At 52.7% G+C, this 24,295-nt stretch overlaps 2 protein-coding genes across 10 annotated transcripts; both read left to right on the top strand.

Moving 5' to 3' along the window:
* RNF121 (ring finger protein 121) lies at positions 1-24,222 on the top strand. 9 transcript variants are annotated; one of them, XM_053971915.1, is made up of 13 exons: positions 1-360; positions 5,236-5,273; positions 7,107-7,248; positions 8,645-8,799; positions 9,262-9,369; positions 9,811-9,931; positions 11,919-12,052; positions 13,643-13,744; positions 14,068-14,184; positions 16,077-16,183; positions 16,640-16,702; positions 16,900-16,965; positions 23,945-24,222. In XM_053971915.1, exons 1-13 carry the CDS (start codon positions 268-270, stop codon positions 23,977-23,979), a joined length of 1,281 nt encoding a protein of 426 aa, XP_053827890.1. In that variant the 5' UTR covers positions 1-267; the 3' UTR covers positions 23,980-24,222. The 9 variants fall into 9 exon arrangements, 8 of the variants coding, with proteins under 8 accessions (XP_053827890.1, XP_053827896.1, XP_053827895.1 ...); XR_008435993.1 differs by lacking the exon at positions 23,945-24,222 and adding an exon at positions 16,275-16,338 and having other exon boundaries at positions 2-360; XM_053971918.1 differs by lacking the exons at positions 16,640-16,702; positions 16,900-16,965; positions 23,945-24,222 and having other exon boundaries at positions 2-360; positions 11,919-12,068; positions 13,618-13,744; positions 16,077-16,167.
* IL18BP (interleukin 18 binding protein) lies at positions 17,063-17,624 on the top strand. The gene is made up of 2 exons (XM_053970343.1): positions 17,063-17,332; positions 17,438-17,624. Exons 1-2 carry the CDS (start codon positions 17,106-17,108, stop codon positions 17,622-17,624), a joined length of 414 nt encoding a protein of 137 aa, XP_053826318.1. The 5' UTR covers positions 17,063-17,105.
* Positions 24,223-24,295: the final 73 nt, after the last annotated feature.

A 24,295-nucleotide genomic window follows, 5' to 3' on the forward strand; every position in this document is an offset into this window, starting at 1 on the left:
GTCGCGGTGCCTGACGGGAGACAGTCGGCGGGCAACGCCGCGCTACGGCCCCCGCGGGCGGAGCTCAGAAGCCATCTGCCACCTGTGCCCTTTCCGGAACAGCGCGAGGCGGTGGCGGAAAGGGGCGGGGGCAGGGCAGCGGCCCGGCAGCACTGACACTGCCGGTACCGCGGTGCGAGGCGGCTGGTGCTGTCGACAGGGATTACACGTCCCGCTGCGGGCCTAGAAACGGGACCCACTCCCTAGCCGTAACAGCTCACCGCTTTTATGCGCCCAAAGTGGCGTGTCTGGGAGCCGTTCCACTCCTACCCTCTTCTGATTGGCCGCCGGGGCAGCGCCGCGTCCAGTGATTGGCCCAAGGTGCTGTAGCTTGCTCGGTGATTGGCGGACGGCGGCGGAAGAGGCTGGCCACTAGGGGGGCGGGGCAAGATGGCGGCTGTGCTGGAGGTGGAGGTTGGCGGCCCCGTTGAGCGTGAGGCAGAGGAGGTGCGGGGCACGGGGCTGGCGGGGGGCGGTTTAGGCGAAACCGGGTAGGGCAGTGGAGGGGAGGCGCGGACAAGCTGCTTCAGCGCTGTGGGGTGCTCTGTGAAGGGGAGCCGCAGCGGACGTGGGGCCTGGGGAACGAGAGGTCCGGGAGAACGGTGTAGGGATGTGCGCTGAGGAGCTCGGAGGGTCCCTGGAATGGGACGCCGGCGACTCTGGGTCGCTTTGAGTTTGTAGACCTTTGGGGAAAGTAGGTGTGGGGGGCGTTAGGGCGGGGGAGATCCTTGGTGTAGGAGGACATTGAGGGTCCCGGGGCAGGGTGGCACTGGGAGGTTCGGAGAGCCCATGGGGCAAGGGACAATGCAGGCTCTGGGGGCAGGAGGGCAGGGATGGAAGCTCAACTGTTGTTCCTATGCTGGCTTTTAAATGTTCCTGGGGATGAAAAATTACAAAACTGGAAAAAAAAAATCTGGAAAGATGGAATTGGAAGCAGGGTGGGTGCGTCTGTCACAGTGTACGTGCCACTTTCCAGCACTGCTGCCCTGGGCTTTGCAGTGGCTCTTCACCGTGCCCTGTGCTTCGTGCTTGGGAGTTTTTCTTCCACTTGTAGAGAACCAGGAGAATTTGGTTCCCTCCTGTCTGCACTGTGGGAGTGGCTGCACAGGGGTCATAAATCACTTAGCTGGTACAGTCAGGTAATTTTTTTGTGCCTTTCCTCAAGAATTGGTGGTGTGGCTTAAAAATTGTCAGATGCTGATGGTTGTTTTGGAGAAGATTCCTGGCAGGGCCCAGTTGTGGAGATTCCCTAGGGCGTGGCTGAGCTGTAGAAGCTTGGTACCTCTGCCCTGTGCCTTGTGTTGTTGCTGGAGAGCGGTACAGTGGGGTGATGGGAGGATTAAACCCCAGATCAGTCACTCTTGAGTTGCTACTGGTTATATTTTAAGATACTCCTTGGTGACTTTGTATGTAAAAATGTGGAAGATCCAAATCTCCGATCCTCAGAAATGAAATTCCCACTTTTCATTCCATCAGGGGCTGGCAGAGAGGGCGTCACAAGGAGGCAGTGAATGAGGAGGTGCATATAAGACTGTGTTTATCCCTGTGATTCCACAAATTGCTGGTGCAAAACCGATCTGCTTGTGCTGTCCTGAGGTCTTGGCAGCTCTTTGGGCATAGCAGTTTGCTGATGAGCCACTCGTGGTGGGGACCTGAAAGCAGTTTAACATTCCACCAGAATAAAACCAAGTGTCCCGTGGTCCTGGCTCTGCCTGTGCAGTGGCAAAGGTTTAATTTCCAGTTATCCAAATATTTGATCAGTTGGGAGATTTCTGCTCCCTGCTCCTTGTTCCTGCGTCTTATGAGCAGAAAAAATGCAGAATTGAGATTCCAGAATTTCTTCAGACTTTCACTAAAGAATATTCCTCATCCCAACTTGCCTTGGTTGGACTTACAGCACTTTAGAGATTTATCTTCCCCTTATTTCAAGTTATTCCTGGTAGGTGCTGGGAGACAAAGACTGAGGTTGCGGCAATGGGAAAGGTGAAATCAGTGCTGTCGGTTGCTCTGGAGCTTTGAACTGAAATCAGTAGCTGCTTATTCTCCATCCTCAAGGCATTCTTTTTGTCTCCTTTGGAGATTTAGAGCATAAGTGGATTACAGTCAGCTCACAGCGGCATGTCTGTTTGCCCAGAGATCCTCCGAGTTCCCTGGGCTGTGAGGAACATAGGCTTCAGCTTTGCTGTTATCCATATCAACAGCCTTTGTGTTTTTCTAGGGGAGGGTTATTTTGTGACTGTCCCAGTGGTGGGGATCACAGGTTTGTGGAGGCTTTGGGGCATCAGCTCCTGCAGAAAACCAGAGAGTGGCACAAGGTTCTTCCAAAGGCCATGATACCACGTCCAAGGAGAGGATTAAACTTTAGTCCTAGATATCCAGTTTCTCCTAGTCATCACCCGGAGGCGGCTGAGGTTTTTGAGAGGATCATGAGTTACAGAGGAGATAGAGAGCAGAAGAATTGTTCTTAATTCCTTTTCTTTAAAACAAAAAGTTTGTCTAAGAGCTGTAGTTGGTAGCACACTGGGTCCTGTATTGGTGTGGCAGCTGAAGGATGCTGAAACAGGAGTAGGCTGGAGTTGAGCACTTGGTAGAGTTGATCTTCAGCTGCTTCAGTCACCCTAAATGTTCTTGTCAAACCCCTCCTGTTAAAAGGAGATTTAGGAGTAGAGGTTCTTCTACCTAGCCTTTGGAGTTAGAAAGAGACCCAAAAACTGCATGTTAAATCAGACAACCCCAAACTAGAAGTGGAATGAACGCTTGCTGGCAAGAGCAGGTGCTTGCTTCACCATTGCTGTCCATTTTTAGCTCTAACCCAGAACTTCTGTGCTAAGAGAGTGTGCAGATCAAGGAGGGGTTAACTGGAAGGTCTGACTCAGGGTGGCTGCTCTGCCAAGTCCTGACAGTCGTCAGATCCCTCCCAACATCTTTTCTGTCATGCCCTGCCCCCTGCTTAATAAAGTTATTTCAGGAGCTTTGAGCTCTGGGGAATCTGGTGAAGCTCAGTCCTTGTACTTGAGAGAAAATTGTGTCCAGGGCCACGGATCCCTGATTGGCTTGGGAGCACAGCTCAGAAGAAGCCCACTCTGAGCAACACCAGCAGTGTTTCCACAGGGTTTGGAGCTGAGACATCTTGAATGCGTTTGCTGGAAGAATTTGGAGATTCAGGGAAGATGCCAAAGGAAAAAGGCTGGTAAATATCCCAGTCTCTGAGATGGGACCAACACTGTGGAGTGACTGCTGGTGTGGTACAAAGGAGCGAGCTGAGCCACTCTATAGGAATGAAAATTATTGCTGTGGTTGAAAGCTGCTTGTCAAATGTCTTCATCCAGCAAGGGTGGGGACAGAGCCTGGGAGGAGTGGGGGTCTTGTGGGGGGAGGCAGTGGGAGCACCCGGGTGGCTCTCAGAGCTTGTGGAGGGATTGACCTGTGCTGAAGCCAACAAGCACTAGGGGTTTCTCACTGTCTCCTGTGTGCAGTGACTAGCAAACATTTTAAAATCTGTTTTCCTGTTTGTTTGGAGCAGTTCTTGCTCCAAATTACATTGCAACTACTGAACTGATGGATTTGGATGTGGCTGCTTTAGGAACAGAGGTGCTCGGGGAATTTGGTCAATACAAACACCCTTCTTGGTGTCAGGTTGTCACCACTTTCCCTTGGCTTCTGACACAGGCCAGAGAGCTCCAATGAGGATTTTCATAGCTTTAGATTTTGCATCTAAGTTCTTCAGGACTTGATTCTCAAGGGCAGAAATTCTGTGGGGTGAAGCTCAGCAGATGTTCCACATCAGGCAGATGGATTGCTGTCGTGTGTTTTTCCCTACCTCCTCACCCTGGGGTAAAACTAGGTGCCACAGAGGAAATGAGGCAGCTGTGCATCGTCAGCTGAGCCTGGCTGTGATCAGAGCTGCTGTCTGAGAGACATCTGTGTGCTGGTGATAGTGACCAGGCAGGTGAGGTGGCTGCTGCACCAGCCTGTGGAGAGCTCCAGCATAAAGGCTGGATCCAAGCCTGTGGCCCTGTACCCAGTGGGGTGGGGTGAGGTGGAGCTCGTTCCTGTGTACACATCTCCGGTGTGTGCAGGAAAGAGTGATAACAGTTGGTGCTATGGCTTGTTTCCAACCTTCATCTCCAATGCCTCAGCAATGCTGGAGTGTCTCCAGCATTGTGAGGATTTGTAAACCCCACATGTATGTTCCCAGCCCAGATGAGCTGCTCTTGATTTAATCTGAATTTGTGTCTCACCAAGAAAACATGATGGGAAGAGCTGTGGGATTCCCTCCCCAGTTCCATGGGTCAGGGTGTGCTGGCTGGTCAGTGACCCTGTGTGGGGACATGATCAGTGCTGAAGGCTTGTCAGCAGTTAGGTGAAGATATCAAGGGAAGGTTTTGCCCACGGAAGCTGTGAACTCCCCATCCCTGAAGGTGTTCAAGAGCAGGTTGGATGGTGTTTGGAGCAACCTGGTCTAGAGGAGGTGTCCCCATGGGAGGAGGGTTGGAGTAAGTGAACTTTAAGGTCTCTCCAACCCAAAGCATTCTGTGGTTCTATGATTGTATATAAAGCTCCAGGTGAAAACAGAAATTCAGTGTTGAAGCTCCCCTTACTCCTCCCCTGTCCAAAAGTGAGAGTATTTATGCTTTTTGTGAATCTTACTACAGAAGATGGGATACAAGTATCCATTGTCAATCATCACTAATAATAGCAGCTCCCCTTGCTCTTAGTAGCTCCTGCCTGTGATATTTGGGAGGATTTTCCAATTATCTCAGCAAAGCAAGGCCTAAATCTTTCTTTTACTCTGATTTTGAAATCTTTTTGGCATTGATTTATTGCTGGTGTGTGACATACTTTTGCCCTCCTGCAGCCTAGTGGGATTTTGGACTCCTACTACTGGTGGGAGCATTGGCTTCACTGGGATCACCACTCTGTGTCCTGAGACACCTGTCTGCGTTGTGAATGTGGGATTTAAGCCAGTTCTTTTGTTCTGGTCACATGGGATGTTGGATAGAGCCTTGGCTCCAAAAAAATATGGGAGTGTAAGTAAGGTGGAGGAGCAGGGAGAGTCACTGCTCTTCCTGGGAAGGTGAAGGACAGCTCTGGGCTATGCTGGCACTGTGGGCATGTGGAAGTTTCTTATTTAAAGCATCTGAATCCAGAGTTTCCCAGCAGCTGATTTCATGGGTGTTTTTTTTTTCTCCCTAGATCGATCTTTCCCACTTGTCCCCAGAGGAGAGATGGAGGTGAGTTTTGGGAGCTGATTTGGAGCATACAGCTCAACTGAGCTCCTGCTACTGACCAGTGCAAGCAGCAACACAGCCTGTGATCACAGTGGGGCAGGAAAGGATCACAATTTTTTGATGGGAAGAAGTATGAACTGTCTTAAAAGGCAATATTTTTTTCTTTTAAACTGCTGCTAAATATAGAATCACAGAATAGTTAAGATTGCAAAAGCCCTCTGAGATCATAGAGTCCAGCCATTCCTCCAGCACTGCCGAGGTCACCACTAAACCATGTCTCCAGGTGCCATATCTACATGTCTGTTAAATCCCTTCAGGGATGGGGACTCCACCAGTGCCCTGGGCAGCCTGTGCCTGGGCTGAACAGCCCTTTCTGTGTAGAAATTTTCCCAATATCCATCCTAAACCTCCCCAGGCACAACCTGAGGCCATTTTCTCTTGTCCCATCACTTGTTACCTGGAAGAAGAGCCCAACCCCCACCTAGGCCCACCCTCTTTTCAGAGCCTTGTAGAGAGCAAGAAGATTTCCCCTCTGCCGAAGCCTCCTTTGGTCCAGCCTGAGCGCCCCCAGCTACCTCAGCCATTCCTCACCAGACTTGTGCTCTTGACCCTTCTCAAACTCTTTTACCCTTCTCTGGACACCCTCCAGCCCTTCAATGTCTGCCTTATAGTAAGGGACCTGAAAAATTCCTCTCTTTTCCTTAGCTGAACCAATTTAATCCAGATGCTTATTGAAAGTCACAGTCAGACTGGACTCTCGTATTGCACCAGCACAGGCTGGGGGCTGACTTGCTGGAGCAGCTCTATGGAGAAGGGCCTCAGGGTCCTGGTGAAGAACAAATTGTCCCTGAGACAGCAGTGCCCTATGGGCCAAGGAGACCAATTGGATCCTGGGATGCATTGGGAATAGCATTGCCAGCAAGTCAAAGGAGGTGATCCTGCCCCTCAGCCCTGGTGAGGCACCTCTGGAGTGCTGTGTCCAGTTCTGAACTCCTCAGGACAAGAGAGACTGGGAGCTCCTGGAGTGGGTCCTGTGGAGGCTGCAGAGATGATGAGGGGACCGGAGCATCTCTCTTACGGGGAAAGGCTGAGGGAGCTGTGGCTGTTTAGCCTCAAGAGGAGATGACTGACAGGGGACCTCATCAATGTCTGTCAGCTCTTAATTACACCTTGGTTTTGGTCAAACAGCACAAGCTGGGCAAAGAAACCCCAGGTGTCTGGCAAGTATCAGGCTGGAAATCACTTGTTCCAGAATGCTCAGGGTGGAGAGAAGCAATTTGGTGGGGTTTTGAGCGTTTTGCTAGATGTCAGCGATGTCAGCTGTTCCCCCCACTCTCCACCCTGACCCTTCCAGCATTCCCTTGTTGGACAAGAGGGAGAACAGTGTTAGTGGTTCCAAAACTGGGCTGAGGGTTTGGTATTGAGAATTAGCATACACTGTGGGTCAAACAGTTGTAGTGTGCTCTATGAAGATGCTGCTTGATCAGGAAGGTTGAGAGAGATGACCCCACTGGTGGTCCCTTCTAACCTTGCCCATTCTGGGATTGCAAGTTATGCCGACTGTGCACTCCATGTTCATTAGTTCAGGTATGTCATTGGGAGTTCTCCACCTCTTTCACGCTCAGATGGGCAGAGTGGTATTCTTGGCTTTCACAGCGTAGAAATTAGCTGGTCTCAGAGCAGCCCTTTGTCCCTTCCCCTCTTGATTATTCACAAACACAATTCTTCATAGTGCTGTTTTTCCATCTGGTCTTCCTGGCTCTCCTGAGGTGTTTGTACCCCAGGATGCAGTCTGCGCCAGTGTGCTCTTCAGCCACCTTTTCCTGGTTGTTGTAGGGTGGAGCATGTACGGATGCATGCCAAGCACCGTGGGCACGAGGCGATGCATGCCGAAATGGTCCTCATCCTCATTGCCACACTTGTGGTGGCACAGCTCCTGCTGGTTCAGTGGAAGCAGCGGCACCCTCGCTCCTACAACGTAAGTTACCCCCACAGCCGTTCTGCCTCCGCTGGATGGGAGTGTTGAGTGATGCCCTCCTTTTGCTGATGAGAAAAGCGTTCCTGGTTTCCTATTGTCTGGTGTTGATTCCCTTGTTTTCCCAGCATCCCTTGTTTCTCCCAGCACACTGGGGATTCTAGCTAGGGATGAGGATGGATGAATCTGAAGGCCTCAGGTTTCTGTTTGAAGTGATGCAAATAACTCGGTGTGACATAGTGCTTTCAATCAGGGATGAACAAGCAGATCCTGGGGGTTGTCCTGAGGGAAGCTGCATTTTGTGGGTGCTTCCTTGGAAGTAATGGGGGCTTCTTGCTGCTGGCAGCTGGGTTTGATGGTTCCTGCAGCACTCTGCTGAGCAGACCTGCCACTTGCTGATGCCACCAGCTTGTCTGAGTCTGTTAGTTACCTGAAACAACTTCACTCTGACTTCCTTGTCATAATAATAATAATAATAATATTGATTTAATGTTTCCAGGTAGTACCTGTAGTTCTCTGTGAACTTTAAACCAAACCTGTTTGCCTGTTTCCCTTCAGCAGCACTATGAGAGCTCAGCTGCACAGCTGTAGATCTTTTGGGGAATAGGCTGTAGTGCAGAGGCAAGCCAAAACCTTCTTGCCTTGTGTAATAACTGTCTGAGGTGTCTGTGGTTGCAGTGTTGGGATCCTGGGAAGGTGAAGTTTATGTAGCTGCCTTGCAACAACTAGTTATGTGGATCATCTCCCATACATTCCTCTGGAGATGATTCCTCTGTGTTCTCCTGCCAGCTGTATCCTTTGCTACGTGGCTGCTGCCTCTGACTCCCTCACCAAATCACGGAACTGTTTGGGTTGGAAAAGCCCTCTGAGATCATTGAGTCCAACTGTCACTCCTGCACTGCCAAGCCCTGAACTAAACCTTGTCCCCAAGTTGAACATCCAGCTTTTAAATCCCTCCAGGGATGGTGACTCCATCACTATCACAGGCAGGCTGTGCTAGGGTTTCACCACCCTTTCTAGGAAGAAATTTTCTCAATATGTAACCTTAAACTTCTCTAGCAAAACTTGAGGCCTTTTCCAAGTCTTGTCACTTGTTTCCTGGGAGCACAGACCAAGCCCCACTTGGCTATAACCTCTTTTCAGGTAGATGCAGAGAGCAGGAACGTCCTCCCTGAGCTTCCTTTTCTCCAGGCTGAGCCTCCCCAGCTCCCTCAGTTGCTCCTTATCTGACTCATGTGCTGAGCTTTGAGCTCTTCTCTAGGTCAGACCTCTTCAGGTTCCTGGTGCAATTCAGGGCCATTTGATGCAGGCAGGAGAATGGCTGCCACGGCTGACAGTGTGTTTCTGATGTCCGAGGAGCAGAGAACCAGCTCCAAATGCCTTTCCTCTGTTCCTGCAGATGGTGACCCTCTTCCAGATGTGGGTAGTGCCTCTGTATTTCACTATCAAGCTGAACTGGTGGCGGTTCCTGGTGATCTGGGTGCTCTTCTCAGCAGTCACAGCTTTTGTCACCTTCCGGGCAACTCGAAAGCCTCTGGTACAGACAACACCCAGGTTCGTCTGCTGTTCCTGGGAAACTCCTCAGCCCCAGGGTAACCATTACAAGGATCTCTTTCCAGTTTCCCTGATGTGTGTTAAGCTTTGCACCCTGGGAGTGTGAGAGCCCTGCACATGTGAAAGGGTGTGAAGCGCTTAACTAGCAGCTGGCAGCCAGCCCAATATACCTGGTACCTGGGTGGGGGATGGAAAGGTGGATTCCATGTGGGCTGGTGTCCTCACCCAGGGCATTCCCAGCACGCTTCCTTATGGCCTTTGGAGATCATGAGGTTTCTAGTTTGGAAGTCAAGACTGCAAGCAGACCGTTACATGTTGAATTAGGAATGTAAAGCTCTTGCCCATGTGGAGGGGTAGGTGCAGTGTCTGCAAAAACACAAGAAGTGTGAAAAATAAGTGATTGGCACACTTTCATTCAGGAAAGAATGAAGTAATTAAATTCTTTGTTCTAATTCTTTACAGACTGGTTTATAAATGGTTTTTACTAATATACAAGATCAGCTATGCTACTGGGATCGTGGGGTACATGGCTGTCATGTTTACGCTTTTTGGACTTAACCTATTATTCAGGTGAGTGAATCTTTCAGCTCCCACTCCTGGGGCGATGGGGTGGAACACACCTTTGGCTATTACTCTGGAAAATCAATTTACTTGGCAATCTGATTAATGGGGCCAAAGAGACTATTGGGTGTCCTTTCACTCCTGGGAGGATGACAGGTGAGGTGCTGGTACCTGAACTGGTCTGGGTTGCTGGAGAGCCCTTCTTCCAGCTCACTTGTTGGAAGCTCCCCCAGCTCTGTGATGTTCAGCCTGGGGGCAGCAATGGCATTTTTTTTTGCTATACTGCAAGAAGCATCTGGTCCATGGGTGGTGACAGAAGACTCTAGCCCAAACCAGCTTCATTGTTAGAGAGTTCGACTACTTCTCTGAAATAATACATCCTCTAGAATATTATTAGAGTGGCTTTGCCCTCAAAAAAAAAAAAAACTCTTGATGGTTTTTCTGTTGTAGAATCAAACCAGAAGATGCAATGGACTTTGGCATCTCCCTCCTCTTCTACGGTCTTTACTACGGAGTGCTGGAACGGGACTTTGCTGAGATGTGTGCGGATTACATGGCCTCAACCATCGGGGTGAGTTCACGATGGACTGTCCCCCAGGCCAGAGTTGTGCCCCATGTTTCAGGAGGCCTGGAACATGTTGGTCTCAGCAGCAGCTTTGGCTTCCCTCAAATGTGACATCCCCCCCACAAGGAAGGGTCCTTGGATCTAATGTAATAAGAGTTGCTCTGAGATCCTTCCTGAAGAAAGCAGCCTCTGCAGGGTTCCATCTCCAGGGCAAGAAGTTCTTTCCTCTGAAGGTGGTGAGACACTGGCACAGATTCCCCAGAGAAGCTGTGGCTGCTCCATCCCCTGGAAGTGTTCCAGGCCAGACTGAATGGAGTTTGTAACAGCCTGGATTAGTGGAAGGTATCCCTGCCCATGGAATGAGGTTGAACTGGGTTACCTTCAAGGTCCCTTCCAACCCAAGCCATTTTCTGATTCTGTGGAGAAGTAGAATGATGTGTTTAGCCCTGCTAAATGGACAAATATTCTTTTCCTGGGTATTTAAAATCTCCAGTGCCAATGAACACTCCCATTTCTGTCACCCCCATGCTTGTATTAACTTGTGACCTGCAAGCCACCAGGGAAGGATTCACACTGTGGGCTTCCTTCCTTGTACCTGCTGCAACTTTAGCTGTCCCTGTGGACAGAGGATGCAGTGGCCTAAAATCTGTAGCCCACTCACCTGGTATCAAAATAACCCACTCCACCAAAAATACATGACCTAGGACACCAATGGAGTAGGTCATGTTTCTTCTTTTCAGCAGCTGTTTAGTGTCTTGGACTTTGTGTTTCCATCTTTCTGAGCTTGCTGCTGCTGCTCCTTGAGGTTCTGCTCCAGCCCCTGGCCTGCCACACTAGGACACCTTGGCACAGCTCGCGTCTCTCTGAGATTCTCAGGGCTCTGTCATATGCTCAGAGCAAAGCTGTGCCAGGGCTCTGCCAGAGGCATGTTTTGCTCATGGTACTAAACCAGGTGGAGCTGTGACCTCCTTGGAGAGGGAGCTGGGCAAGCACCAGCTGTGTGAAATTTAACAGGGGCAAGTGCCAGATTCCCCACCTGGGATGGTGTAATCCTGGCTATAGGTACAAATTTGGGAACAAGAATCCAGAGAGAGTTCTAGGGAAAGAGATTAGGGAGTTAGGGTTGACAGCAAGTTGAATATGAGTCAGTAGTGTGTCGTGACAGCTAAAAGGGGCCAGCTGTGTCCTAGGGCGCATCAGGCACAGCATCAATGTGTGGCCAGGGGAAGTGGTTGTCCAGCCATGAGGAAAGGGAGTGAAGCTGAATTAGGGGAAGTGCAGGTTGGACATGGGGTAAAGGTTATTTACCCAGAGGGAAAAGGCTCCCCAGGGACAGGATCATGTCATCAAGTCTGCCAGAGTTCAGAGTCCCTTAGTCATATGGTTTTGTTTTAGGTAGTGTGGTGGAGCAGGGAGTTTGACTCAATGATCCTGAGGGGTCCCTTGCAGCTGGAGTGTGTGGGACCTGTTTTTTTCACCACACTCTCCGTGTTGTGTCAGGCCTATGCTGAGCCACGAGGCTTGGAAATAGAGAGGGGTGGCTGCTCTGTGCTCTGTGTCCCTGAATGAGTGTCAGGGACGTGCAGGGCTGGAGGTGGGGCTGTATCTGACTGGCAGCCCAAGGTTGTCATTTTGGGTCAAAGCTGTGACCTCCAGCTTGTCCTGCTCTCTCCCCTAGTCTCTGCCTGGCACGCCCCTGGCAGGCAGCTGAAAACGCACCTGGCTGTTGGGGAACAAAGAGAGCTGGCCCCTTGACATGGGGAGAGGGTGCATGGGGCTGGAGTGTGGTGGGCCACTACATCACTGAGCAGCTGTCCTGTTGTAGTTGTTTCCTGCAGCCGAACCTGTAACAAGGTTTTTAAGCCCCAAAGGCCAAAGCTGGACTCCTGGGGCGCTGACCCCAGCCCTCCTTAGAGTTTAGCTGTGCCACTACGGGTGTGGGACGTGTGCCCTGCCACTGTCACTGCTCTCCCTCTGCTCTGCCCTTGCTCAGTTTTACAGTGCCTCAGGGATGCCCACCAAGCACCTCTCTGACAGCGTCTGTGCCGTCTGTGGCCAGCAGATCTTCGTGGATGTCAATGAGGAAGGGATTATCGAGAACACCTACCGCCTCTCCTGCAACCACGTGTATCCTTCTCTGCAGGTGACAGCCCCCTGCCTCACTAGCCTTACGCTGGGGTGAGCAGCAGGGAGCTCCTGCCCCATGGCTTCTCCCGCACTGGGTGAAGAAATGCCTATTCTGGGACTCAGGGCTGTCCGGCTGAATTTGCATGTGATCTGTGCCTGTGTCATCACTGACTTGGCATGGGAAGAGGTGTCTCTGAAATAACTTCGTCGCCACTCACAAGTGGTTGTTTCCTCTTCCTTCTCATCCCCAGCTCCCTCTGCTGAGTCATGGAGCTGCACCTCAGTTTTTACCTGCTTTTGACAAATCTGCTGTGACCCATCTGGCTCGCCCCTGGCAGATATTCTGGTGGAAGTGATGGTGTGAGGTCAGGACATGAGGCATCCCTGCTCCATGCCACGCTGGCCCCTCATCAGAGAGGCATTGCAATGGGTCCTGTGTGCCTATAAGGAAGAATTGTGGGGAAACACTGCTGGCCCCCTCTGAAAACAGCCCCCTGGTCCAGCACTGCTGGTTGCTACCTGTTCTGGCCACAGCCCAGCAGCTTCCTCCTTCTCCAGAACTCCTCCAGGTTTCTAGCACGCTAGAGTCACTCAGTCCTTCCTGTCAGCTGATTGATGGGAAGTGGGTTTTAAAACTGGAAGTCCTGGTTGGTGCTCAGTCTCAGCTGGGGTGGCAAGTCAGGGTTTTTCCCCGTAGTGATTCAGTGTAGAGATGGGATGTCCTCTGGCACTGTCTGTGTTACTGCCTGCAAGGTGGTTTCCAAACTGGGCCTGAGCAAAGGTCATGCTGGCAAAACAGGAGCCTAAATTTAACTCTTGTGAGCTGTTGGTGAGATTTATGGCTGACACTGTGCAAGGGCCTGGGACTGCAGCAGCTTGGGGTGGTGTGGCTGCCAGGGGAGCTGGTTGGTGCTCCTGGCAGTTCTCAGGGGTGACAGCTAGCTGGGCACTCCTGCATCTATGGCTCCAGGGCTGACAAGGAAGTGACTCCTGTTGCTGCTGCCTGGCATTCTTCCATGGTTTGAGCAGCAGAGATATTCTGGGGAAGGTCTGTTTGCTCTGTGACACCTCTGTATGTGGCAGTCAGCTGCAGTCACCTCATGTTTTCCATGTAACTTCTCCAGGCTGTGCTCAGGTTGTGCCAATCCTTGTGACAGAGCATAGCAAGCACCTATAAGTCAGACCCTTACTTACAGAGAAATTCCTTAAATGTTAATCTCTGGGAAGCCTTTGAAGAAGGCTTCCAAAATGCATGCAGGTCACAGATCTCTCCCAGTCTATCCAAACCTTCTCAGTGCTTGGGCACCATCACTAAAGAGTTTCAATCTCCCTGGTGCCCATGCATTGGTCAGGGCCTTCATGCTGCTCATGAAGCTCTGGCTCTGTTCTGCTGCCCCATGAGCTCCGTCCACTGTCCCTGGAAGCTGCTGCACCTTATAGGAAAGGGTTGTGGTTGCGCAATGCACCATCCTTGCATGGGGGGATGTTTCCATGGCTCTGGGGGGACTTCCTTGGCCTTGGTGGTTTCCTCCACACCTGAGCCATGTATCCCCCTCTTCTTCCAGTTCCCCTTAACATGCCACTCCCCAGGTTTCATGAGTTCTGCATCCGGGGCTGGTGCATTGTTGGGAAGAAGCAGACGTGTCCATACTGCAAAGAGAAGGTGGATCTCAAGAGGATGTTCAGTAATCCGTATCCTTTCTCCTGCTGGGAGCCAGCACTTTGGGAAGGGAAGCAGTGGGTGGGAGCACACAAGGGGTGAGAGGCTTGCCTGGCACCCTGAGTAGGTCACTGCAGAATGTGGCTGTGGCAGAGACCCTGCAAAATCCAAGGCAAGCCTAGCCACAGCCTTCCCTCCATGAGGACTCATGTCTGTCCTTCCCTGGGTGCTTGTCCATCCCTCCCTGGGCCCCTGTCTTCTCTGTCCCTGCTTTGGGGCACCTTTGGGTGGCTTCTGAGTGGGGCATGCTCCTCTCATCCATTTCCCCATGGCTCTTTAACTCCTTTCTGCCCAGCTGGGAGAGGCCGCACGTCATGTACGGGCAGCTGTTGGACTGGCTGCGCTACTTGGTGGCCTGGCAGCCGGTGATCATCGGACTGGTCCAGGGAATCAACTACATCCTCGGGCTGGAGTAAGGGCAGGCGGTGGGGAGACGCAGATCCATGAGAGGACATTGCCACCAGGGGTGCTGGCTTTGCTCCGTCACCTTTCAGGACCTTGACCACCACCAAGGACAGCAACGTTGGGGCCCCTCCTGCTGGGGCTAGGGGAGGATTTTTTAAAAAAGCAATTATTTTAATGAGCATATTTAAAACTTTCTATTGCAGCCGAAAAGAGACGCTTGTCCCCTTTCCCTGTCCCTCTCCAGCCCTTTGCAGTGCCCTGCTGGGCTGAGCTTTGGGCTGAGGGCTGTTCTCCAGCTCCTTCCTGCTGCTCTGTCGGGAGAGGCCGTGGTGAGAAGGGTCAAGGCTTTGTCGGCTCCCAATGCCAGCACCCTGGAGCAGCCTTGCTGGCAGCAAGGATGGGATATGGGGGCTGCGGAGGAGAGGCTGGAGCCCAGTGCCCTGAAAGAGAGGATGGAAGGTCACCTGGCTACTCCCAGCTGCCAGGTCCGCTCTGGGTGCCATGAGTATGCCAGCAGGAACCAGGCTGCTCTCCAGCATGGTGATGGTGGGCTCTGCCTTGGGGAACCCTTTTATATGCTCCCAAATTTTTTGTGTTCCTCCCTGGAGTCCAGTGGTGTCCCCTGACTGCTTGGGGGGGTCAGCCAAGGCATGGAGTGGGGCCAGTGCTATTCCTCTCTCCACCCTTTTGGGTGACAGTAATGGTAATGGTACACCAAGAGCGGGTGCCCCTGCCCCAGGGCACAGGTCTCTCCCTCACTGCGTATATCCGCCCTCACTTGGCACTGGAATAAAAGGGATGGAGTGAAAGTTGGGCTGGTGCTGGCGTTTCCCTGCCCCAGCATTACTCCATGATATCCTCCTGGCCTTGCGGGTACAGGACCCATGTCAAAGTCCTGCTGGGGCAAGTGGCCTTGGGCTCAATTTTTGGTAGTGGGTGGGGGCAAAGTCCCCAATCCCAGGGCCAGCGGTGGTATTTTGGCATGTGGACACTAGAGTCATATTCCCTGAGGGCACTGGGGTCTGGTGGAGGGCTACAAGGCAGCTTTTGGCTCAGGGGATTTGGGAAGTGACCACAGTGGTGGCATGGTTGTGGGTGCTGCGTGGGCTGTGTTCCCCCTGGGGAACACCAGCACCGTGCTGCATCCTCTTGTGGTTTCACCCAAAAGAAAACTCATTGCAGTGTTGTGCGAAACACGAAAATAAGAGCCCTAGAAATGGAGATGTGGCCCTGGGTTTTTCTTGATAACACTCCTGTTCCTGCCACCTTCTTTCTCTGCTGGGAATGTATAACAAAACTCACTGGGAGTTTATGGACTTTTTTCCAAGACTTGCCAGGGCCTGTGACTCAAGTGGCTGCTTCTGCCCTATTGCTGTACCTGCTCTGGCTCCCAGCCTTGACGCTGCTGAGGAGTGGGGTGTAGGGCCTGGCCCCTGGTTTTGTAACCTGTGGGTTGTCAAAACCACATCTACTGTCAAGGGGCTGACTCTGGCGGTGAGGGACTGCTGTGGGACACAGGAGATGGCTTCTTGCGGCCAAGAACTAAAGCCCTGGGGGTTTCTATCAGCAAAGCTGTTGTCCTCCACCATCTGGGACACCCAAGGGCCAACACCCAGGCTCCCCCAGCCACTGTTGTACTCAGTCTCCTGGGGGCTTCACCCACCTTCCTCCCGTGCAGACCCTGCCTTGTCCCTGATCCCAAAGCATCGGGGAGCAAACCAGCATGTTCAGAATCCTGTGATACTCAGCCAGCGCCCCATATGCTAGACACTGGGGGGCCCAGCTGGACTCCGCTCCTCCATCCCTATCGAGCCCAGGATGCTCCCCCAGAGGTGGGGGGGGGGGGGGGGGGTCATGGGATGCCGATCATGGGAGTGCCTGAGGGATGTGTATCCCCAGATGCAGGCGACACAGAGCACAGGGAGCAGGGAGTGCTGGGGACAAGGCATGTTCAGGGGCCTCGGGACATGGCGGCACAGGACCCATCGACACACATCAGCGTCCAGGTGAGGGTCCCCGTGCAGTGGCGTCGCGCCACGTCGCCGGGGCCGAGGGCGGGTCCCGGTGAGTCACAGTGCTGCCTTTCGCTCCTCCCAGGGCCGCCTCATAAAGCGCCGCGGTCCCGAGCGCCGCCGCCCCGTGTCTGAGCCGCGGGCTCTCCGTATGTACCGGAGTGGTGGGCGGACAGCCTTGGGGGGCACCAGCCACGACTTGAGTGACCCCGGAAGGAGGATGCTGGGGGATACGGGATATCCCAGACTCGGGGGGTGCTGGGCGGATGCGAGGGTACGGGATCGTCGACTTGGGCAGTCCTGGGGGGAGCATGCTGGGGGTACCATGGCCACCTGGGAGGATGCTGAGAGGACGGGACCATCCCAGGTTTAGAAATGCTGGGGGAACCATCCCAAGCTCATGGGGAACATCCCTGTGTGCCCAGCACTGAGCTCCATTTTTGTCTGCAGAGCCCCTGGGAAGCCCTGCCTGGATCCTCCTGCTCTGGGGGGGCCTGGCTGCTTGCTGCACAGGTAAGTGGGGGTTACTGGGGGGCCGGGGAGCCTAAGGTCAAGCCTGGGCTCTATGCCCCTCAAAAGGACTGTTCAGGGGTCTGGGGATGAGCAGTGCTTCTGTCCCTTTGTGGGACCCTGCCTCCTCACCCACTAAAAAAATGTACAATCTCAGGGTCACTCTCAACCTCCCACCTCACCCCTCTCTTCTTCCCCAGGTGCCATGGCCTTGCAGCTGCCCAGCATCACCATCCTGCGGATGCTAGCAGAGCTTCCTCGCCCAGGTGAGAGACCCTTGGGGCCATGGCAGGGCCTAAGGGTGAGGAGGCTGCAGTGGGGGTCAGCTCCTGTGCCAGCCTCCAGCAGACACAAGGTGAATCCTCCACCCACAGCCAAGATTTTGGGGTGCTGATGAGGTGGGGAAATGTTCCCCTTAATTAGGGAGGGGGGCTGTGCCTGTGCTTGGGGGGCACTGGGGACGCTTGCAGCCCTCCTGCCCTTCACACCCCCTCCGGCTGCAGGTGACAGTGTGACTGTGTCATGTGAAGCATTGAGTGAGCTTCCAGAGTTGACGCTGCTCTACTGGCTGGAGAATGGCTTCTTTGTGAAGAGCCTGCACCCAGATGGGGCTGTGCGTGAGGGGACAGTGCAGTGAGGGAGAGGGGGGCAGTGACAGTGGGGCAGCCCCACCTGGGACAAGGGCCCCGGGTCTGCCCATCTGGAGTGGGCACTGATTGGTCCCTGCTGGGTCCACAGAGAGGAGCTGCAGGGCTCGGGGATGGCCCTGCACCGTGACCTGCACTTCAGCTCCTTCGACAACCAGCACCTGCACACCAACTTCACCTGCATGGTGCTCAGTCCCTTCGGTGTCGACACCAGGGAGGTGCGATGGCTGTCCCAAGCACTGGCCCCTGTCACTGGGAAGAGTGGAGGCCTGGGCTGAGATGGGGGAACAACTCCCGTGCTGGGTGAGCACCCTGCAGTGCAACTCCCTGATCTGACAGCCCCACACCACTGCATGCACATGTGATACCTCCAGGGAGGCTCATCTCTGTGACCTGCTTTGGGAACTGCATGGTCCCCACATGTGCTGGCCCCATTGTGAGTGGGGCTCCTGGTGCCCCAAGCTGAGTCAGGAGTGCTGCCTGGACTGGAACTAGCTCTTCCCATAGCTGGCTCTGGGACCCTAGAGTTTATTAAAGTACATCAAGGCTGCCCAGTGTCGCCTGCACCCTGGGGATGGTGCTGCCCAGGGGTGTAGAGGGCACCTGTGGGATGAGGAGGGAGGGAGAGGAGGTAGCCCTGGTGCCTGTGAAGGGTAGGATCCATTCCTCACCCCCTTCCTGCCTGGCGAAGGGCTAGAGAGCTACAGTCAGTCTCAGTTCTGCCCAGGGAATACCTGGCACAATGGCTGTGCCCTGCCCTGGAGGAGAGGGTGGGTGGAGAAGCCCTGGGGTGCAGGCACCATGGAAGATGGGGCCATCACATCCCTCTCTGCACCTGGGGGGGTTGGGGCTGTTCCTCAGCATGACATTGCTGAGTCCCATCTGCTGCTCCATGAGGCAGCCACCATAACCATCCTGTGCTGGCAGGGCCCCTGCTCTCGTGTCCCAGTCCCCTTCTGGCTCCCACAAGTGCTTGTGGGGTCTGCGACCCCCCTGGGCTGTGGGATGGGCTGGGGAACAGATCCTGAATCCCTTGAGCAACCCCTGGGCTATGGGCATCACACTTCAGGATGCCTAGAATGTGGGAGGGATAGGGATGGGGGGATGGAGAAGCCTCCAGATGCAGCCCCTATGAGCTGCCCTCAGCCCAGGGAGCCACAGGAGCCCCCTGGGGACACCCCAGTCCCACAGTGACTCTTAGGATCCAGGAGAAGGCAAGCAGTGGAGCAGCCACCTGGGCAGGGACCTGCCCAAGGCAGCCCTGCGGCACCCCCTAGCCCAGTTAATTCCAGCCTCTGTCCCTGGGAGAACCTCTCACAGACCCCATACACAGCTGCATCCTGACACCACAGCTGCCACTCAGCAAAGGCCCCTGCCAGGCTCAGCCAATGTCCTGGGGACAGTGGCACTATGGCCAGGCTGAGCTGGGCACAGGTACCTGCCATGTGCCTATGTAGGTATCTCTGTGTCCCCCATCCTGTCCTGCTGTCCCCAGGATACTGGTGGCTCCATCCCCGACCCCTTCTCCTTTGCCTGCAGTGTAATGGCAGTAGCACACTCCTCACTGCACAGCATGGCACCCAGCCCTGCCATGCCATCTCATGCCACACTGCATCTTGCTGTGCCATGCTGTGTCACACTTTGCTGCCCACAGACCCCACTGCAAACCACAGGTCAGAGCAGCTTGGAGATGCGCAAAGCCATGTGCCCATGGCATACACCCTCCCCCCCCAAACGAAGATTGAGACCTCCCTGTCCTGGCAGAGCTGGTGGGACAGGACCATTCCCTGCCACATGTCTCTGTGGCCCAGTGGCAGGAGGAACTGTCCTGCAGGGACATCAACTCTCACAAAATCATAGTTGTAGGTGCTGAGCACAGTTGGAAACAGAGCTGAAAGAGGGCGAAGTCAGCAACCTCAAACATCTGGAAAAGTGGGATGAGGACCTCCTTGTCCTCATGGAACAAGTCCTCAATAGGGACTTGTAGCAGGTCTCCATCATGAAGATGATATCCCAGTTGAAGGGCAACTGCCATTTTCCAGAGGGAGGTGGAAGTGGAGCAGCCAACATGGATAGGTTGATGGCACTGGAATGCTCCTGTGGACACAGTAGTAGCTAAGAAGGTGGGAGCCATGTCCAGCACTATCTCCTTGATGAGGTGGAGGTCTTGCTGGTGTGGGGGGCTACCAGTGGCCAGCAGATGCTCCATGGTGGGCAGAGCCACCCTAAGGGAATCCCCAGATGCTGCGGTGCTGTGGACAGGGAAGCAACTGGTTGCTCCACAAGTGGCTGGGGAGGTGTGGCAGCAGGAGCAAGGTCAGGTCAGGGAGGGTGGTGGGGCCTGGGAGGGGCTGCTGAGAGATGCAGGGCAGGATGGGGAAAGCACCGTAGCTACATCAGAGGGCAAAGCCCCTCCTTGATGCATGTCCCAGCACTCAGACAGCTGAGACCTGCCCTGCTGTGTCACCCACCAGTAGCAACTCCACTGGGGTCCCAGCCAGCAGCATGTCCTGAGACTCTGGGTACATGGGTGCAGGGTGCTCCTGACCCAGGATGTGATGCTTGTCCCAATCCCCGTCATGCTGCTGAGGAGAGCGTAGGCTCAGGTCAGCAACAGTACCTCTCCCTGGGTATCCAGGTTTGCACAGCAGGGCACAGCACACTTGAAGATTCAGCGACAAAGCAGGGGGACTATGAGGTCAATGCTCATGACAGTCTACAGCTAGGCCCCCAGCCTCAATTCCAAGCCAAAGTAAACTCCCAAGACTTTATTACTCATGTGCTCAGCCATCTCTGACTCCTCCTATGCTGGCAGCAGCGACTTGGCCAAGCTCAGCCATCACCCCCACATACCAGCAGGGTCCATCAGAAGCAGGGTCCTCCCCAGACAAGGGGCACCATCAGCCAGCAGGGAGATGGACAACAGCCAGATACAGAGGGATATCCATGGGTGATGGGGGGGTCAGGGGGATGAGAGTTGGAGGTGCTGGAGATAGCGAGGAGGAGGGGTCCTGGGGCTTGCTGGGATGGCACACAAAGGATTTGCTGTAGTGGGGAAAAGTGCAAGGAGCACTATCCCTGGCTGAGGGCAGGAATCCAGCTGGGGGAGCCCTGGTGAGGAGGAGACACTGCCCCTTGGGACACCTGGGATGAGGAGTAAGATCTGGTGTGAAGAGAGCCTGGCCAGGGAGGAAGGGAGAGTAAAACCACAGGGCTCCTGTGCTCACCTTACTGTAAATTAGTCTGGTTCTCATTAGTGGCTGCTTCTGCTTACTGTGACCTGTAGATGTGTCCATGTGGAAGCAGGACACCCCAAAGCATTGGTAGCTGTGGGTATGTCCATGGTGCAGCAGGAGCACCTCTGAAGAGAATGTGGCCCAAGAGTAAGACCGTGTCAGAGAAAATACACCTTGAAGCGTCTGTGGCTGTGCTGGAGGTCATGCTGGAACACCTTGAAGTGTGTGGCCATGCATAAGCCCCCAACAGAGCAGGTACACCCCTGGAGGCACAGCAGCCATGAAGAAGGCCAAACTAGAGCAGGTATATGCTTCCATCCCCGGAAATGTTCAATGTTGGATGGGGCCTGGAGAACAACTTGGTCCAGTGGAAGGTGTCTTTGCTTACGGCAGGGGGTTGGAACAAGATAAGCTTTAAGGTCCCTCCCAACCCAAACCATTTTGTGATTCTATGACTTTGTGAACATTTGTGGACATTTTATGGGCATTTTATAGACATTTCATAGGAGTGGTCCATAGACTAAGGGAATTATATCTGTGCATGATAGCTAAGGGTGGAAAGGGGCTGGTTGGTATTGGATACCACAGGACCTGAGCAGGATATACATGGCATAGAATAAGGGATGGAGAATGTACTGTTTTGGGCAGAGGATAAGTTCCATTTCTTCCCTGCGGCTGTGGGTTGGGTTTTTGCTGGAGGGAGCATTGATAAACCAGGGATGTTTCAGTCAATGCTGAGCATCAAGGCCTCAAGGTGCTCCTCATGCTGCCCCACCAGTGAGTAGGGTGGGGGTGTGAAAGGAGTTGAAAAGGGACATGGCCAGGAAATTGGACCCCAACTGACTCCAGGCATATTCCCAATCACAGGTTGTCATGGTCAGCAGTAGAACTGGGGGAGGTTGATCTGGGGGGTTCACTGTTCAGGGTAGAAACAGGAAAGTTGTACAGACAAATCCCTGGCTTTAAGCCAGGTGTCACCAACAGAATTTTGAGGTTTTTGATCATGGGATGGTTTAGATGACAACAAGCCTACTGGTGACAAGCCTACTGGGTACACCTGTCTCAGAGGGAAAAGGATCTTTGTTCAGGAGTTAGCAGGGCATGTTGAGTGAACCTTAAATTGGATTTGAAGGGGGAATGGGATAAAAACCAGGTCACTGGAGATAAGCCTGGGAGTGGCTTGACATTGTTCGAAGGATGGTGTGTTAATGAGGTCCTTCAGGCTACCACCTCAGTAGACATAGGAAATGTCTACTTCACTGCAATGAAGCAGCAAGAGTGTAAGTTTTATTGATGTGCTAGAAACCATGGAAGCTCCTGAGAATGGTCACTCAGGAATTGGAGCTTCTCTCCCCAGAATGGCATTGGGATTGATAACCCAACTGAAGTGCATCTGCCCCAGTGCCTGCAGGGTGAGCAGCAAACAGGAGATCCTGGAAGTCATGTTGCAGGAGGAAAGCCATGGCATAGTTGCCATCACAAAGACATGGTGGGATGACTGGCACCATTGAAGTGGTGCAATGGTTGGTGCTGAACTCTTCAGAAGGGACAGGCAAGGAAGGAGAGGTGGTGGGGTAGTCCTGTATGTGAGGGAGTGTTTTGACTGTCTAGAGCTTGACAGTGATGATGCAAGTGTCAAGGGTTGGTGGGTAAGAATTGTGAGGAATGCCAACAGGGCAGATATCCAGGTGGGAGCCGGGTACAGATCACTCAACCAAGGGCCAAGAGGAAGACAAAAAGTCTCATGGTGGCCAGCCCTTGTCTTCATGGGGGCTTCAATGCACTAGATGTCTGCTAAAAATACAATCCAGCACAGAGGAGAGAGTTCAGGAGGTTCCTGGATGTTACTGTACAAGCTGGCTTGTACTGGGCAATTAATTCAGCTATAAATAAGATACTCAGCTGGCTCCATAAAACCAGCCCTTGAGTTGAGTGACAGGAACCTCAACCAATTATGTTCTGTCCTAAGCTGCAGACATCTCACTGATCCAGGAGCTGGGTAGTGTAAAAGATCAGACCAATGAGTTATCCAGACTGGGTTTTTCAAATCGCTTTTATAAAGAGGGGTTTGAAGAATAAATTTGCTCTTTTGCCACATGGACATCAGCGTATGTGTTGTCCCTGTCTCCAACCACCGACCTCATGAAACACGTTGATTTATTAAATGTAGTATGTGGTGACCTCACTGACGTGATCAGACTGAGCCAGATCCCGTGGGCACAACAGGAGAACACAGGCCGGTGTGTGTGCAGAGCCACCAGAAAAAAACAGTGGGAAAGCTGAAGAAATAATCAAAGGGCGAGCGTGGAGAGCTGCTGAACCAGCAAAGAGCTGGATATAACCAGAAGCATGTGTGTAGAGCCGCCCAAATTATACAGCAACCAGAGCTGTTTTACAGCAAAAAGCTGCTAAAAAATTCAGATTTCCTTTGTATGTACTCCTTTTAAATAGAAGAAAACTCCATTGGAAAACATGGAAGGATCCATCTCCATGGAAGAACATTCTGTGGTGCAGGTAGGGAGTAACTTTCTAAGGGAATGGGACATAGATTTTGAAGAAGAGAATTTATTAGAATTAATATTATGGACTAGAAATCGGGGATTGGAACCTACCAAAGAGAATGCATTAAATATGCATACATGGACACAGACTGGTAAATATATAAAGGATACAGCTTTACAAAGATGACAAAAGTGCCATTAAAATCCTAAGACCTTGGAAACTTATATTGAATTTAATAATGCAGATAAAAACCAAGGTGCCTAGTGAGGACTTGGTGCCAAGAGAGGCAGCTGTACAGCACCATGCAGCTCTGAACGGGTGCCACGTGGAAGACTATACAGCAGCCCAGGCACGTGGTGGGGTGGGGTGAAATGGCCGGGCCCCAGCAGGTGGCGAGGGCCTGCGCAGAGCTGGTGCCTCGGCATGTGCAGGCAGTGCTCCGGTCAGCGGTGCAGCCCCAGAGGGTGGCGGGGGTCTGGCAGGCCATGAATGCTGTGCTGCCATGCCATACTGCGCTTCACTACATAGGTCCACTGGATATGCCCAGAGGTGTGTATCATTATGTTCATTCTCACTGTTAATTCTCATCCTACTGGTATTATTGGACAGTGGAACACATACTGGCCTGACCCTTTGCACATTCAGAGTGGGTGTTTTTACCTCACCAACCAAAAAAGATGGCACCTACCATCTTTGAGCTAATTGTAGAGTTAATAATCAAATGTCCTCACAGGTGTTTGCAACTGAATGCCAGAGACCCTTCAAAAACTATTATTCCTACAACACAAGAGCAGTTTGAATGGTGTTTTGCTAACTGTACCGCTTTGCAAAATGCTTTGCAAAATTTTTCTGTCTTAAAGGGCAAAGGAACCCAGGAAGGCTGGATGTGCTGTAAGAAGGAATCTTCAGGGCACAGAAGCAGGCTATGCTGAAAAAAGAGCCAGAGGGAGGAGAACTTCATCTGGAACTCAGAGTGAAAAGGAGAGTTTATGACATTTGAAAGAAGGGGCAGCAAGTCAGGAAACCAACAAGGATGTAATGAGGCAGAGAGAAAATGAGAAGAATGGAAGCCCATCTGGCCACTGCTGTAAAAGACAATAAAACAAATGTTTCTATAAATACATTAACCACAAAACGAGGGCTAAGGAGAATCTCCTTTATTGTATGGCTGGGGAAATCTAGAGACAAAGAATGAGGAAAAGTCTCGGGTA

Source organism: Vidua macroura, chromosome 2, assembly GCF_024509145.1.
Source record: "Vidua macroura isolate BioBank_ID:100142 chromosome 2, ASM2450914v1, whole genome shotgun sequence".
Lineage (NCBI taxonomy): Eukaryota > Metazoa > Chordata > Aves > Passeriformes > Viduidae > Vidua > Vidua macroura.